General features: G+C 56.7%; 2 protein-coding genes across 7 annotated transcripts; one reads left to right on the top strand and one right to left on the bottom strand.

The window, feature by feature from the left end:
- Window positions 1-6,606: 6,606 nt before the first annotated feature.
- Window positions 6,607-11,435, top strand: POU5F1 (POU class 5 homeobox 1). The gene is made up of 5 exons (XM_062187401.1): window positions 6,607-7,011; window positions 10,100-10,220; window positions 10,482-10,612; window positions 10,828-10,986; window positions 11,169-11,435. The coding sequence occupies exons 1-5, from the start codon at window positions 6,607-6,609 to the stop codon at window positions 11,433-11,435; spliced, it is 1,083 nt and encodes a 360-aa protein (XP_062043385.1).
- Window positions 11,436-12,543: 1,108 nt separating this feature from the next.
- On the bottom strand, window positions 12,544-16,355 carry TCF19 (transcription factor 19). Of its 6 annotated transcripts, none has more exons than XM_062185791.1 (4): window positions 16,226-16,355; window positions 15,264-15,808; window positions 13,631-14,192; window positions 12,544-13,294 (listed from the first exon to the last, which is right to left on the bottom strand). In XM_062185791.1, the coding sequence occupies exons 2-4, from the start codon at window positions 15,499-15,501 to the stop codon at window positions 13,054-13,056; spliced, it is 1,041 nt and encodes a 346-aa protein (XP_062041775.1). In that variant the 5' UTR covers window positions 15,502-15,808; window positions 16,226-16,355; the 3' UTR covers window positions 12,544-13,053. The 6 variants fall into 6 exon arrangements, with proteins under 6 accessions (XP_062041775.1, XP_062041774.1, XP_062041778.1 ...); XM_062185790.1 differs by having other exon boundaries at window positions 15,264-15,673; XM_062185794.1 differs by lacking the exon at window positions 16,226-16,355 and adding an exon at window positions 16,126-16,217 and having other exon boundaries at window positions 15,264-15,673.
- Between the last annotated feature and the right edge of the window lie 51 nt (window positions 16,356-16,406).

Below are 16,406 nucleotides of genomic sequence, written 5' to 3'. Positions count from 1 at the left end.
GCCCAGATGAGGAATTGAGGCCTAGGGCCATTCAGTTGCATTTGGCACAGGCATATAGCCAGTGGATGACACTGAGATCTGGGACTTAAACATGACAGTGGGCTGGGTGCAGGCCATGAGTCCTGGGTGGCAGGAGGTCTGTCAAGCTGCGGGTGTATAGCAGATGAGACTGGGCAGGAGCAATGCAAACTGGGAACACAGGAGGGAGCCGCTTGCTTCAGGGGATGGAGGGCGGAGTGAGCATGACTTTGCTGGGGCTGTGCTCAGAGAGAAGCTATGTCCCTGTGAATGAGGGTTTATCAGGCACAGAAGGGAATTCCAGGCATTTTGGGAGGTGTTGGGGTGGAGGTAAAGGGAGCTTCTATTTTGCTTTCTTGCAACTTTGGAGTTCTGGGGCTTCGGCACTTCCGAGTCACACATCCTCCAGACCAAGGTGGTCTGTGAGTTGCTGGGGAACCACAGCCCCTGAGGCACTAGTCATGCAACTCTGAAGGCCAGGATTTCCTTCCAGCGCACCTGAATCATCTCCAGCGAATGCAAGCCAGAAGCAAGCAGGACTACAGAGAGGAGAAGGAGAGGGACAAGCCTTCCCAACCCCGAGCTGTGTGTCCCCCCCCCCCCCCCCCAAACACCTGGAAGCCAGGGCGGGGCCCGGGCAGGGTAGATGTGACAAGTGCAGGCTGACCTGTGCTGGGAAGGTGGAGGAGTGAGGACATGCGGGGTGGGAGGGGTGACCGGCCGCTCAGCCAGCCTCAGACCCCATTTCCTTACCTGTGTGCACAGTTCCATCTCCTACCTGCCTAGCCTTGCTGCTTTCCTTCTCTTACTTGTGCCTGGTGGATGCTTTCTCCAGAAGTTCAAGGTCTGACCCGGAGTGGGGCATCACCAACAGTCACCACGGGGTGCAGTGGGAATGGTGCCAGGGTGGCCACCCAGCCCTGCTATGGAGGACACACAGCAGTTTGGCAAGACCAGAGGCAGTGAGTTTCTCCTGGTCTAGGGGAGCTTGAGGTCTCCTTTGTCACTTCCTGCTCCCTGCCCCTCCCGCCCCTCAGCCCCTGGAAGGGAGTCCCACCCCACTCATGGGCCTTCTGCTTCTAGCCTGGGGTAGGAGGGAATCTAACAGAGATGGGCTGCCCTCGGCGGGATGGCACTGCTCAGAGCCAGCTGTACTCAGAGATCCCAGGCCAATGCTGGTCTCAGCAAGACCTCAGGTGCACAGCCAGCCGGCCACTGGTCTGTTGGCAGCCAGAGTCTCTTGTCCTACAGAGGCTCCCCTTAGTGGGTGCCCCAGTCTGGTTCTTCTCTGGGCTTGTGGCCTCTGCAGGGAGAGAGAGAGAGAGAGAGAGAGTGTTCCATCACTAATTCACTCCTCAAATGGCTGCAATAGCCAGGGCTGGCCCAGGCCCAAACCAGGATTTAGGAACTCCATCCAGCACTCCCATGTGGATGGCAGGGCCCAAACACTTGAACCACTTCTGCTGCTTTCCCAGGCACATTAGTGGGAAGCCAGATCAGAAGTGGAGCAGCTGTGACTGGACCCAGTGCTCTGATTTGGGATGCTCGCATCTTAACCCACTGTGCCCCAACACCAGCCTTCCCCCGGCTCCCTGCTTTCCTCTTCATGAGAAGTTGGAGGGCTACTTGGATATCGGAGGTGGGTTCAGGGGCTTGTACCAACATCTCACTGCATCCCCTCTCTCCCACCTCTCCTACCCCAGTCTCTTTGCAGGTGTAGAGAGAAGAATCTGTGTTCCCATGCTAGTGAGAGATAAAGGTTGATAGGATGATGCATGGGGACAATTTAGTTGGAAAGGAAATTTAGGGCTCATTTATTCCAATTTCTCTTTGTAAAAAAATTATTTTCATTTTTATTGAAAGAGAAACAGACAAAGAGAGACAGAGATCGTTCATCTGCTGATTCACTCCCCAAATGCTGGACTGCTCTGGGCTAAAACCAGGACCCAGGAACTCAATCCAGGTCTCCCTGGATTGTATGGCAGGGACCCAACCACTTCAGCCAACACCTGCTGCGTCCCAGGATGTCCGAGAGTGGAAAACTGGATCAGAAGTGGACCTCGAACCAGCACTCTCATATGCGATGCAGGAGTCCCAGATGCTGACTCTGCCGCTGCACCAAATGCCCACCCCTCTGATTCCTCTTAGCACTTGAGGAACAGGCACAGAGTGGGCAGTGCTGTTAGCTGGGAGTCAAAGCCAGGGCCTAGAACCCTGGCTGGGGACTCTTGGTTTACTCTTGACCATTCTCCTGGCTGCCCTACCCCTCTTACTCTCACTTCTCTGCAGACTCTTCTGTGTGGGGGCAGTGCCTGGATGTGGAGAGAAAAGACCTCAGTTGGCAGGCCCCATGTGGGAGGTCAGAGAAGTGGAGGGCGGAGGGCGAGTGTGGGTGAGCAGGGGAAGCTGTGTACAATGAGATCAAGGGAGACCATCTCCCAAGGGGGCCAAACCTGATCCTTCACTCCCTCTCTTTGACCTTCAGATTGGCAGAACCCAGAACTCAAAATAAGTGGTTTCTTAGCCTAGCCTTGCTCAGACCCCACCGGGGCCTTTCAGCTGGTCTTCCAGCCAGGCAATGGCTGGGCCCACTTGCCACACCTTTCTGACAGCCCTCACCTGCCCTTCCTGGGCCTCCCAGCAATGCTCTGTGAAGGGCCTTGACATTGAACTACAGCAAAGGTGGGTGTGGAGTGTTTATAAGCACATATTGTTTTTGTTTTTTAAAGATTTATTTATTTATTTGAAAGTCAGAGTTACAGAGAGGCAGAGGTACAGAGAGAGGCCTTCCATCTGCTGGTTCACTCCCCAAATGGCTACAATGGTCAGACCTTGCCTGGGCCGATCTGAAGCCTGGAGCCTAGATCTTCCTCTGGGTTTTTCATGTGGGTGCAGAGGCCCAAGCACTCAGGCCATCTTCCACTTCTTTCCCAGACACATTACCAGGGAGCTGGATCAGAAGTGGAGCAGCTGGGACTCGAACCGGCGCCTATATGGGATGCCAATGTTGCAGGCAGTGAACGGCTTTACCCATTATGCCACAGCGCTGGGGCTCCCCAATTTTTTTAATATTTATTTTATTTATTTGATAGGTCAGATTGGCAGAGGAGAGGCAGAGAAAGAAAGATATCTTCTGTCTGCTGATTCACTCCCCAAATGGCCATGATGGTCAGGCCAAAGCCAGGAAGCAGGAATTCCACCTGGGCCTCCCACGTGGCTGGCGGGGACCCAGGTACCTGAGTCATCACCTGCTGCCTCCCAGGGTGCGCGTTCGCTGGAGGCTGGGTCTGAAGCAGCTGAGGGACTCAACAGTTACCAGCTCCACAATATGGGACGCGGGTGTTCCAAGGATTGGCTGCACCTACTGTGCCACAGCGCCCACCCCCTCATCAGTTCGGGGAGGGTTTTTGGTGTCTCTTTAAGACCCAGGAGACTCAAAGAGCCAGGTCTGCTGCCTCAGCCCAGCTTCCCTTCTCCTCCAGGGCCCACAGAGCCAAGGCTACTGGGCCAGGCCTGGGGAGAGCTGGCTTTGGCAGAAGTGAAGCCGCAGGCCCTTCAGGCCTAAAGAGGGTGGGGAGGGGAGGGGATCGGGTCTCATCTGCCTGTGGGCCCTGGCCAATCCAGGATGGGATCAGCTAGGACTTCACATATATTTCACTTGATTTTCCGTTTCCAGGACCAAAGGGCCCGGATGTACTGGCCTGACCTGGCTCAGATGTCCAGTCACAGGCAGCCAGAGGCCCAGCCACCAGCCCTCCACTGGGTCCCTCTGGGAGTGTGTCTCTTGTGCAGGCCAGAAACGACTACCCAGAGCAGCTATAAATTATAATCTAAGAAGCAAGAGGGTGCACCAGCATGTTTATAGCAGCTGTGTTCACAACAACCCAAAATATGGAATCAACCGAGGTGTCCATCATCAGTTGTATGGATTAAAAAAATGTGATAAATACACACACACACACGAATATTATTCAGCTATTAAAAAAGAATGAAATTCTACCACCTGCATCAAAATGGTTACAACTGGAGGATATCCTATTGAGTGAAATAAACATCCCATGTTCTCCCTTATTTGTAGGAGCTAGAATTTTAAAACAATAAACTAAAACAAAAAAAGAAAGAAATGCCTGTTGTGTATCAGTTTTGTTGCAAACAGAGCATTTTGTCAATTTTGTTTTAAACCTTCGTGGAATTGTTGACAATTCTCTAGTACTACAGTTTTACCGTATGCAAGTGAAATTGAACATCTTTTCATTCAATTATAGTTTATAACCCTCGCCTGTTTTCATTGTGAACTATGGTCTTTTCTACTTTTTATTCGTTGAACTATTTATTTAGCAGAGAATTAAGCCTTTGGTTATAATGCAAATTGAAACCACGTTATCTCAAAAATGAGAAAAAAATACTATGTTAAAAAAAAAAAGAGAGAGAAGCAAGAGGGTAGTGAGGAGTGGGGAAACTGTGGAGGAGGACCCCAGGGCTCTGGGCTGGCTGGGCAGGAGCCTATGGGGGGGACAAGCTAAAGAGCACTGGCCTTGGGGCGATCAGCCTACCCCTCCCCCTCCTCTGGGAGGCCGTCTTGTCCGCAGACAGCAGAAAAATGCATGACAAAGGTGCCGGGAGGGCTGTGTCCCAGGGTTGTGGAGATGGCTGGGGAGGGGCCCCTCCAGTTCCAAAACCTGTCCCTCCACCCCCACCTTAGCTACCTGCCTCTGGGGCAGTTCCTGGCTGCAGGTGGGCACAGCTCCAGCGGCACTGCCCTGTAGAACTTCAGGTACACCTGTGCGACTGAAGTGCTTGAGACTGGCTGGTTGTCCCCATAGATGGTGCACGTGGGAGGTGGGCCGCGTGACACACACACTCGGAGAGGGAGAAGGGAACCGGCGTCGAAGACTCACGGACACCACCTAGCAGACAGAGCCAAGCCACCCAGCCCCTCAGCAGCCTGACAGGGCCACTGACCCCAGCCAGCAGCCCAGACAGGGCCGTTCTGGAGCCCAACAGGAGGAGGTGCCTTCGGGTGGGGGTTGGCAGGGGACAGAGGCCCTCTTCCCCAGGGTCTGGGTTCTGGCCTTTCCAGCTGTGGGGAGCTGTGGCCCGGAGCCTGTTGTGGGGTAGACAGACAAACAGCATGCCCAGCAGACAGGCGATCTGAGGACTATTCTCTTGCAAACAGGATCAAGCCCTAAGCCAGTCAGCCTGAGCTCTCTGGAAAGCCCAGGCCCCAAAAAGTCCACACCAAAGGAAAGCTCTGGGCTGGCTTCCTGCACCCCCTCCCCCAAATCGCTCTCGGCCTCCTCAGTAACTTTCCACCAGGCAGCCACCCCCCCCCCCCACTCCCGACAAAGCGCATCCCATGGCCTGAGAGCCTGGGGGCAGGGTGGGTGTTGGGCGAGGCTGGACACCTGACTCCCCCCAGAGGAAGAGGGAGTTGGATACCTAGCTCCCCATGGGGGGCCCCTGGTACCCGTCTGAGGCTGGGTCTCAGAGAGGCTGGGGTGGGGGGGTCTGCTGGAGCTCCTTTTAGGCCCTCGGACTAGGGATTCCGTGAGAGGGGACTGGGGCCGAGGGGGTGGGGGGGGCAGGAAGCTGTCCCCAGGGGAGCCATCCAAGGCCCATTCAAGGGTTGAGCACTTGTTTAGGGTTAGCGCTGCCCCCTCTGGGGACCGGGATTGTCCAGCCAAGGCCATTGTCCTGCCCCCTTCCCCCAGTCCCTCCCAGGCCTCTTTGAACCTGAAGTCAGATTTTTTTTTTCTCTGCACGCACCCCCTCCCTTGATTTTCCCCACCCAGGCCTAGGGCTGGAGGCCTGGGCTGTGGAAGTGGGGGAGGGAGAACTGGGAGCCCCTGGAGAGCTAGGGAGCCGGCGGCCAGGGCGCAGGTTTTGCAGTGAGCGTCCCCTGAGACTGGGTCAGCTCCTTCTGTCTGGACAAAGGTTGGGAAATACAGGCCTGGTAGGTCCATTGCCTGGTGCTCCATGCGGAAGTGGGGCTCAACCCCGGAGACTAGAGGGGAGGAGACGCTGGAGCCCCAAGGCTGGTGGCATAAAACACCCTGGCCTGGCCATCTGCCTCTGAGAAGGGAGTTGGCAGGTGGGCCACCGGCACTGGGGGCTGCGGGGTGGTGGCAAGATTTGGTCGAGATCTCCAAAGGATTGCGGAGTTTCTGGAAGGGGATCGGAAGCCACCTGGCCAGAGAGCCTGGTGCTCTTAGTGACTTGCGAGGGGCGGTGTTTCAGAAGTGAAGAGCTCCCCCGGGGAGGGGTCAGAGCCGGGGTATCCGGGATGGGGTGGAAGGGACCCCAGACGGCTAGGCCCCGCCGACGGCCAGGCAGCTTGTTGTGAGTTGAAAGTGAAAATCTCCAAGGCTCAGAGGGGCGCCTAGCTCCGGCTCAGACGCCACCGCCAACCAGGCAAATATCCCTCGCCTCAGTTTCTCCCACCCCCCCACCCTCTCCTCCACCCACCCAGGGGGCGGGGCCAGAGGTCAAGGCTAGTGGGTGGGATTGCGGAGCGAGAGAGGTGTGGGGCAGTCTCCTGGCCAGCCCTTATTTCACCAGGCCCCCGGTGCGGGGCGCCCTCCTTCCCCCATGGCGGGACACCTGGCCTCAGACTTCGCCTTCTCGCCCCCGCCGGGCGGTGGCGGCGATGGGCCTGGAGGCCCGGAGCCAGGCTGGGTGGACCCCCGGACCTGGCTGAGCTTCCAAGGCCCTCCCGGTGGGCCCGCCATCGGGCCCGGGGTTGCACCGGGCGCCGAGGTGTGGGGGATTCCCGCGTGCCCGCCGCCGTATGACTTCTGCGGAGCGATGGCGCACTGCGCCCCGCAGCTCGCCGTGGGCCTCGTGCCTCAGGGCGGCCTGGAGACCTCTCAGCCGGAGGGCGAGGCAGGGGCCGGCGCGGGGAGCCTGTCGGAGGGGCCCTCCCCTGAGCCCTGCGCTGCGCCTCTTGGTGCCGTGAAGCTGGAGAAGGAGAAGCTGGAGCAAACCCCCGAGGAGGCGAGTGAGCTGCAGGCGGGATGGTGGCCAGGGTGGCCGTGAGAGCGGGAGGTGGTCACCTGCAGCTGTCTGGCCTGGGACCCAAGACGGGGAGCAGGGAGGGGGTCGGCCCTGGGCAGGGGGAGTGCATGGTGGCAGCAGGCAGGCCTGGGGCGGTTGAGGCGATCTGGGGAAGCCAGTGCAGCCGAGGAGCTGCAGCAGTTGGTCCAGGCTGGCCTCCTGCTCCGGCCTGGCCCTTGTGAGGCCTGCCCAAGGTCAGGCCGCTCACCCAGCTTGGGGTTTGCTCGAACCCCTTCTTCTTGGCACTCTTAGACCTTCTGGAAGATGTAATCCTTGTCAGGCCCCGGCATCTTGGCCTGAGGGTTGAGGATTGCCTGAGGGTGAAAACAGTGCTTAACCCTCCCGGAACGGTTGTTCCTGAAAGTGTAGGGTGTGACTGGTTTCTGATAGCAGCTCCTTTTCGGGCTCTGTGGACTTAGTTTTACCTCCATCAAGTTGGAGGCTGTGCCGCCTGGGGCCCCGGAGTCACCGTTTACTTGACTGCACAGCCTGGCAGCCTCCTGGGAGAGTGCTGGATGCGTGCCGATTCTGATTGACTTCAGACTCCGTTCCATTAAGTCGTAAACAAGAAAAAAGAGCAGTGGACAAAGTTGTCTCCGGGCCATTCCGCAGTGGAGAGGGATGTGGCTCCCAGTGCTCCCGAGGGCCAGGTGTGAGCCAGCTGAGATCAAGGCCAAGGCCTGTGGGCCTCGCAGAGGGTGTGAGGGGTCCTAGAGCAACCGGACACTGCAGACCGTCTGCAGGGGTGGCTGGTAACAACAATGGCCGCCGGGCGCCTGGCTGTGTGCTAGCTGCACACCCTTATCTCCTTACATCTCAGAGGGCGTGCTATTGGTCTGTTTCACGGGTCTTCGGTGCTAAGTGGTGAGGCTGGGATTGATTCCACATGCTCACAATAGGATTTGGAAAAGCTGAGAAGACAGGTGAGAGGGCATTCCCAGGTTTCAGTCATGGGCTAAGCAAGAGCTGGAAATAAAAATGAGTGCTCGAATGTGCTAACTATCCATGTCCATTGAAACATTTTCCTAAAGGCTTTCAGGATTGGAGCAGCCCTTGATTTTTCTCCCTGGCTGCTACCTTTGCTGGCTCAGCTACCAAGGCAGTGGCCCCAGGCTTAGTCCTTCAACCTCAGGTGCTCTCTCTCCCCTTCCTTCCTGTCACCCACCCCTACCCCACCCCACCCCTGAGGCTTAAATACTTAACATTTAGACATCTGGTGACTGCCGCATTTTCTGCCTCCTGCCTGGACGGCTCCCTGAACTGCCCCACCCCACCGTGCTGTAGCTCAAGGCCAAGTTTCTTTCACCTCCTACCCTGACCCTTAGGAAACTCTATTATCTTTCCTTTCCTTGCACTTCCTAAATCAGTTGCATCTACTCCTGGTCCCAGTCACCATTATGCCGAAGCCTCCCAAGTTACACCTTGTGGATTTCTTACAGTGTGCTGCCAACACATCAGCTAGACCCTATTGCTTTAAAATGGGAGTGACCATTGCACTGAGTAACCCAGAGTTGCAGGATTCCCAGGACTTGTGCAGGTCCCCTGCGCCACCGCCTTTGCTCAGCCACTCCCCTGTCCTACCCTTCCTGGGGCTGCAAGGCCATTCAGGGCTTTGTCACTTGAGGTGCTATAGCTATAGCCCCTGGATCTTTGAAGATTGTCAACCTCATACTCTTCTGCTCTTGCCCTTATCGACTCCCCATACCCTCCTTCCCCACAGCACTTCTGTCTGTGGGATAATTGTTTGTGTCCGCCTTAGAACGGAAGCTCCCGGAGATATCAGGCTATTTGTCTGCTTTGTGTAGCCGCTGGCTTAAAAAAGGTGCTCAATAAATCTTGCATTGATCAATGAGGCTGCCTTGCTATTTGCAGAAAGAGTAAAAATAAGATAAATCAGGTTTTTTGTTTAAATCGAGCACCCAGTGTGTCATTTGGTGTTTCCATGAACATTGTATACAAAGTATTTTCAGTCATGCCTCTTGGGACACCCATGACTTTTGGTGGTATGTTTGCTTATGTATGCACATGCCATGCCATGGTTTGTGGGACCTTGGGACAAACTGGGGAAAGTGTATTAAATCTAGAATCAGATATGGTATTGTATTTCACTAGTCTCAAAACTTTCTCAGACTAGGAGTCACTTGAGTCAAAGAGACTTGTGAGCATTAAATGAGGTGGCAGGAGGGAGCTCAACAGGTGCTCTCGGGGAGACTGGAACCTGCCTTGTACCTTGCATGGTGCCCTGCGTATACTGGAGGTCCCAGTTTCTGAGGGTCAAGTCCTCATCATATGCAGAGGCCTTGAGCAGCAAGTGGATGAATTATTTGGTAAATATTTTCTTTCTAGATGTTTGGGGGGCAGAGATACTTCATTGGGTCACAGATTCTTTTTCTTTTAAGATTTTGTTTGAGTCCTGGCTGCCCCACTTCCAATCCAGCTCCCTGCTAATGTGCCTGGAAAAGCAGTAGAAGATGGCCCAAGTCCTTAGACCCCTGCACCCATGTAGAAGACCCGGAAGAAGCTCCTGGCTCCTGGCTTCAGCCTGCGCCAGCCCTGGTTGTTGCAGCTACTTGGGGAGTGAACTGGCAAATGGAAGATCTCTCTTTCTGTGTGTCTCTTTGTCTCTCTCTCTCTGTAACTTTCAAATAAAGTAAATAAAAAACACTTATTCATTCATTTTATTAGAAAGGCAGAGTTACAGAGACCTTCTATTGCTGGTTCACTCCACAGATGGCTGCAATGGCCTGGCAGGAGCTTCATCCTGGTCTCCCATGAGGACTTGGGCCAACCTATCCTTCAATTCCGCCTTCCCAGGGGCATCAGCAGGGAGCTGGCCCAGAAGTGGAGTAGCCCAGATATAAATTCACGCCCATATGGGACAGCAGTATCACAGGCAGTGGCTTTACCCACTGCACCACAATGCTAGCCCCTACAGTCAGATTCTTGAACCCCAAATGGAAAGAGAAGGTAGGTGGTGTGTATGTGTCTGCTCTCACGAGTCCTCTTTTTTTTTTTTTTTTGAATGCAGTCTCAGGACATGAAAGCTCTACAGAAAGAACTCGAGCAGTTTGCCAAGCTCCTGAAGCAGAAGAGGATCACTCTGGGCTACACTCAGGCTGACGTGGGGCTCACTCTGGGGGTTCTCTTTGGTGGGTGTTCACCCCACAGGGGCCACATCTTCCCTGGGAGGAACATTCTTGAACTCAGGAGGAGCCAGGGGAGGGTATTTGTTTCGGCCGCAGACTCCACCTTCCCCCAAGAAGAGGGGGAGGAGGCCTTGAGCAGGTCTGGAAGGCAGGCCCTGGGGTAGGATCTTGAAGGGCGGGGAGAGCCGGCAAGGCCTGGGTCTTGGGTCATGAGGTCCTGCCTGCCACCTCATGTTGCTTTCTCCTTCACCCGGCCTCTCCCAGGAAAGGTGTTCAGCCAAACCACCATCTGCCGATTCGAGGCCCTACAGCTCAGTTTTAAGAACATGTGTAAGCTGCGGCCCCTGCTGCAGAAATGGGTGGAGGAGGCCGACAACAATGAGAACCTTCAGGAGGTGAGGATGCAACGGGGGCTGTAGGAGTGCGAGGCCTCCGTTCAGCCCACAGAGGGACCAGGGCCAGGCCCTTGATATCTCAACCGCCCTGGCTCTGGTGACATCCAGTCGATGCCTCCTTAGCCATTTGCTCCTGCGGCCCTGACTTCCTCAGTGCACTATTTATTGCTCAGCAGATGCAAAACCTGCCCTTGTCACTCTTCCCACCCGCCCAGATTTGCAAAGCGGAGACCCTCGTGCAGGCCCGGAAGAGAAAGCGAACGAGTATCGAGAACCGAGTGAGAGGCAACTTGGAGAACATGTTCCTGCAGTGCCCAAAACCCACGCTGCAGCAGATCAGCCACATCGCCCAGCAGCTGGGGCTCGAGAAAGACGTGAGTGCCCTGCCCCTGTGCTCATCTCTCCTCCTCCCCACCTCCCCTTCCCAGGCTTGCCTCCTGCCCTGTGACCACTTGAGGTCCATTGGGCTTTGGGGGAGATAACCCAACAAAGCCAGACCGCACCCCCGCCCGGAGCTCATAGGCTAACGGCACTCTTCCCTGTCATCCACTCCCAGGTGGTCCGTGTGTGGTTCTGTAACCGGCGCCAGAAGGGCAAACGATCAAGCAGTGACTGTTCCCAACGAGAGGATTTTGAGGCTGCTGGCTCTCCCTTCGCAGGGGGGCCTATGTCTTTTCCTCTGGCACCGGGGCCCCATTTTGGTACCCCAGGCTATGGCAGCCCTCACTTTGCTACCCTGTACTCGCCAATGCCCTTCCCTGAGGGGGAAGCCTTCCCCTCTGTGCCTGTCCCTGCCCTGGGCTCCCCCATGCATTCAAACTGAGCTGCCCGCCCTTCCCAGGAACCCAGGGTTGGGGCAGAGGTCAGGGGAGACGCTAGGGAGAGAGAACCTGGAGTCAGGGCTTTGGGGATTCAGTTCTTATTTCACTATGGAAAGCATTGGAAACACAAAAGGTGGGGCAAGGAGTTTTGGGAACTGGTTGGCGGGAAGGTGGAGTTCAATGATGCTCTTGATTTTAATCCCCACATCAATCACTTTGTTTTTAAATAAAGAAGCCTGAGACACAATGGATAAGACACTGTTTAGTCTTTGATTTGTCCTCTGGGAATGCAAGTACTGGGTGAGAATGGGGATGATCAGTGTGAGGGATCCACTGCTCTCATCCCTAAGTGGCCCTGGGCTCTTGTGTGTTTTTTTGTTTTTCAATTTTGGTTGGTTGGTTGAAAAGGCAGAGTAGGGGATTTTCCATATGCTGGCTTACCCCCCCTACATGGCTGCAACTGCTGGGGCTGCCAGGAGCCTGGAACTCCATCGGGACCGCCCATGTGGGAGGCAGGGGCTCAAATATTAGGGCCATCATCTACTTCGTTCTTAGGTGCATTAGCAGGGAGCTGGATCTGAAGCAACACAGCCAAGGACTCAAACCAGCGGGATGCCAGCAAGCTACCGCTTATAGCTCGCTGCATCATAGCCCCAGTCCCTACCTTTGCCTTTTTTGGATGCCGGGGTTCATTTGGTTTTCATTTAAGGATCTGGCACACCCTGTCCACAAAGGACTCACTAAATGCCCACATCTCTGGCTCCGCCACTAGCTAACGAGGGGCCTTTGCTGTGGGAAAAACCCAGGTTGGTTAGGTCTAGCAGGGAGGAGACGGGACAGGTTGTAATAAAACAGAAACGATGCTTTGACAATCTCTTGGCTTCATGTAAGGCCCCAGAAGGTCCTGTGTACCAGTTGGTGGTTTAGGAGGTTGCCCCACACTGGACCAGGATGATATCTGTTTAATCTGTCTTCCTTTTTGGGAGAGAGAGGGCTCCTGGTTCATCCCATAATCTCTCACCTTTGTAGCAAGCAGGCTCCTTCTCAGCTCATCTCCCCTCCCCTTCCTTTAAGGATCCTCATTCTCCCCAGCAGGGGGCAGCACAGAGTAGGAGACCCACAAGAGTAACTGCCAGAATGGAGCTGTTCTTTATTTGGAAATAGAAGCAAAGCTTTGCAAAGCCAGGTGGCTATGATGGTGGTGGCAGCAGGACCAGACACAGTGCAAGGTGGCTGCCCTAGGTTTTCCCAGGATGCTCTTGGCATCACCATTCAAGAACGTGAAGAACCTTCCCTGCCCCCTCGCATCTTCCCAGGCCTGGCTTCTGCAGTTGGTGGTACTCTGACCATACTTTGGTGTCCACAGCAGTGGGGCTGTACGCCTTGTAATAGCAGGAATTCCCAGGTCACTGGCAACTTCCTGGAGGCAGCTCTGACAGGAAGCCATGTCTTCTGTGGCCTTGGCCATGAGGCCCTGTTCTAGGCACTGCATCAGCACCCACAGCAATGGACCCCTCTCTAGTTACCCCATGCTGAGGGGCAAAGAGAAGCTATCCGAACTCTACTGTGTCCACCCCTGGCCTGGGGGTGCCAGTGCCGTGTCCTCTAGTGCCTTGGTCCTCAGGTCTGGATGCCAACACAGCACCTTGGGCACCGGAAGTCTGCCTCCATGGCAGCTTGGATGCTGCAGCCGACACAGGCCACGTGGAACCAGACATCACAACCATCACACTGAACCCAGGCCACTGTGTCTTCTTGGGGTAGGCTGCAACAAGGGGCTGCACAGGGCTCCCTGCTCCCACCAGCAGGGGGCGCTGTGGAGGCAGCCATGGGGTGCTTCCGGGGACGGCCGCGGCGATTTCTGAAGGAAGTGATAAACACCAGGGTCATCGGAGTTTAGGATGAACCTAGGTGGGCTCACTAGACCAGGGCAGACCTGGAAACCTAGTGGGGAGCCTGCAAATTCATCTCCCCCCCACTCAAGCACTAGAATGGGGTTAAAGCCATCTGAATATAAGAAGGTAGAAACGCCTAGTCTGCCACCTGTCAATGCCCCAGCCCCAACCAGCGCTCTGCTCTGGCCACTCCAGCTCTAGTCTTTCTCTGCCCACCTCCCATCCTCACTCCCACACCTCGGAAAGGAATCCAGAGGCATCCAATAGAAGGCAGTGCACTGGAGAACCCCTCCCCCACTTACCCACTGGGTGTCAGCGGGGCTTTCTCCACGCGGAGTTTCTTCCTGGGCTGCAGGAGCACTGGTAGGGGCCCCTGAGGAGCCTCCTCGTCGTCCAGTTCTGCCAACACCCGGTGAGCTGATTTCCTCCGGTTTCTTGGGGGTGGTGCGGAAGGGGTGGTCCCCGGTTCCCCAGGTGGGGTGGGAAGCGGCCGGCTCTGTGGCCCACTCCCGCTCCGGGAGAAGGTGAGGGGCTGCGGCCGGAGCTTGCTGAGGCTCCCGATGGAGTTGAGGATGAGCGTGGCCTTGGGGGCAGGGGAGAGGGTGCTGAGGGGCCGCTGCGGGGCCCCCTGCGAGGGCAGCATGGGCCGGAAGCCAGCCCCAGCCCCAGCCCCGGCTTCACCCCTAGACCTGGGGATGGTGATGGCAGCGAAGTCCTGAGGTTTGACCCGGACTTGTTGGAACATGAAGTAGAACTCTGAAGGGCTGGTTCCAGGGGCCCCTTCAGGGCCAAAGGTCAGGAGGTCACCATCATTCAACTCCAGCCTGTGACCTCTGGGGAGGCGGACATTATTGACCAAAGTCCCTGTGCGTGGAGGGCAGCAGACAAACACAAAGGCGGACATGAGTGCCCAGGGCAGCAACCCGGCCCGGTTCGCTTTTCAGGGGAACGTGGAGAACGGGGCTCCTGACGTCAGAGTACCCCTCATCCTCAGCCCCTCTTCAGGTGTCAGCATGTCTGAGCCTGGGAGCTGGGAACGAGTTTCTTTTCCTTGTGTGTTCCCACAGATGGGCTCCTTCCTTCCCTCTGCGGCTGGGGCCCGGTTCTCTCAATGCTCGCTCTCGCCCAGCCCAGACTCCTCCAACTCCTGGCCCTCCCACTTAGCAGCTGTGAGACCCAGAGCCCTTATAGCTTCCTGGGTTGTAAATTGGGGCTCCTGTTAGTGCCGCCTACATTCAATGCACTTAAAACAGTGCCTGGCTCATTAACAGTGCACGCTAAATGTCTCGTAATGCCCCCCAAGCCTATGTTTTACCCAACATGGGAGCCACAGCCCAGAGGTTTTGCCAGGGCCTGGGGGCAAAGCTCAAATGTGAACCTAGGCCTTCTGAGACTCAGCTGCTGAGTAGGAGAAAGACACACGCCCAGGGTATTAAAATACGACTCGGGAACAGTCGCTGTGGCACAACGGATAAAGCCGGAGGCTGCCTGGGATACTGGCGTCCCATGTGGGCGCTGGTTTGAGTCCTGGCCGCTCCACTTCCGATCCAGCTCCCTAGCTGCCGGCCTGGGAAAAGCAGCAGAGGATGGCCAAGTGTTTGGGCCCCTGCCATCCATGTAGGAGACCTGGATGAAGCTCCTGGCCACGGCCTGACTCAGCTCTGGCTGTTGCAGCCATCTGGGGAGTGAATCAGCGATGGAAGCCCTCTCTACCTCTGTCTCTCCCTCTCTGAAACTCAAGTAAAATAAGTAAATCTTCAAGGCTGGAAAGTGAAGTCTGTGCGTGGTCCCAGCCCACCGACTTCCCCGATGGTGCCGCCCAGGGCCCCCGCTCTCCAGGTGGTCCTGTATGAACCAAACGGAGCCCACCGTGGGGCCCCTCGCTCCTTCCTCACGGAACAGCCCAGGGGCAAGGCTGCCCTGTCCGCTGCTCACCATGGCTGCTGTGGTCCTCCAAGCTGACTCTCCAGTCTTCTCCCCGGCGCTCAGCGTGCAGCTCCGCGTGCACCCCAGAGATGAGGCCAGGCTCCTGCTGGGGCCACAGGGCCACATCACAGAGGTCAGCCCTGCGGCCCAGGCGGTAGGTGCAGCCAGCCCCGGTGGGGGGGTGGAAGGTGTAGAGATCGCCGCCTCTGCCGCCCCCTATGCGCAGCAGCTGGAAGCAGGGCAGCATGGGCGGGCGCCCCTCTGCACCACCTGCTGCACTTCAGGAGTCCATCGGCTCTTCCATTGCCTGGGCCGGGGCTCGATCTCACTTCTCAGTCTGGTGCAGACGTGAGCTGGCTGTGTGCAGTTTCAACCTGGAGCGCTACTTGGGCAGTGCAAACCCGGAGGAGTGCAGGCAGCTGAGGCGAAGCAGATGTGCAAGGGAAAAAAAAAATCAGGGAGGACAGGGTGCAAGGGGCAAACCCGGAACGCGTCCTCCCGCCACTCAGTGGAGCTGGATCCTCGGGCCGCCAGACATCCCGGGAGCCTCCGACCTGCACGAGGCAAAGGTCAGGTTAGGCAGCTTCTGGGGAAATGCAAATCGGAGGCGTGTGGGTGCTGCTACACGAACGGGCTGCCCCGGTGCAATGTGAAGACAAGCTTCTTCCTGTCAGACCTGCTTATCCAAAACAACACCCCCCTCCCCGTTCGCCCGCGCCCTCGCTCTTTTTGGCCAATCCCTCACTCAGAACTAGCTTGAACCCCGGGGCGGGGGGAGTGAATTCACTGTCACCCCCCAACACACACGCACACACCCGCAAAAAGCAGTGCAAACAGGTCCCTAGGTACTCCCAACAAAGCGGATCTAAACCTCGCTTCCCGGCTTCCTTCGGGTGGGGTAAAGACAGAAGGAGCTCCCGGCGAACACGCGAGCGCTCGCCCTCCCGGCCTCAGCTCCGTTTCGGATCTACCCGCGCGGCGCAGTCTTGGAGCGGGCTCCTCTCCAGGCGACGCCAGTCCGAGCGGCGGCCGCAGGTCCTCGGGCTCCTCAGCTGGGCTACGCGCTCGCACTGCAGTTTGACAGCCAGGAAGCCGGGGCCGGGAGGGGCGCGGTCTCGGCGCGCGGGCAGCGCAGACCCCTCCTTCGGAATT

Source organism: Lepus europaeus, chromosome 3 (assembly GCF_033115175.1).
Source record: "Lepus europaeus isolate LE1 chromosome 3, mLepTim1.pri, whole genome shotgun sequence".
Classification (NCBI taxonomy): domain Eukaryota; kingdom Metazoa; phylum Chordata; class Mammalia; order Lagomorpha; family Leporidae; genus Lepus; species Lepus europaeus.
Note: the sequence above shows the minus strand (reverse complement) of the source record. Positions and strands in the feature narration are given on the sequence as shown.

What these genes read in the sequence shown, in the direction of transcription:
- POU5F1 (XM_062187401.1), top strand. Translation starts at nt 6,607, where the DNA reads ATGGCGGGACACCTGGCCTCAGACTTCGCCTTCTCGCCCCCGCCGGGC. An exon ending in CACTCTGGGGGTTCTCTTTG is followed by an intron (nt 10,221 to 10,481) that starts GTGGGTGTTCAC and finishes GGCCTCTCCCAG; the next exon opens with GAAAGGTGTTCAGCCAAACC. An exon ending in ACAATGAGAACCTTCAGGAG is followed by an intron (nt 10,613 to 10,827) that starts GTGAGGATGCAA and finishes CCACCCGCCCAG; the next exon opens with ATTTGCAAAGCGGAGACCCT.
- TCF19 (XM_062185791.1), bottom strand. Translation starts at nt 15,501, where the DNA reads ATGCTGCCCTGCTTCCAGCTGCTGCGCATAGGGGGCGGCAGAGGCGGC. An exon ending in GGAGGACCACAGCAGCCATG is followed by an intron (nt 14,193 to 15,263) that starts GTGAGCAGCGGA and finishes CTCCACGCACAG; the next exon opens with GGACTTTGGTCAATAATGTC. An exon ending in GCCCCGCTGACACCCAGTGG is followed by an intron (nt 13,295 to 13,630) that starts GTAAGTGGGGGA and finishes CACTTCCTTCAG; the next exon opens with AAATCGCCGCGGCCGTCCCC.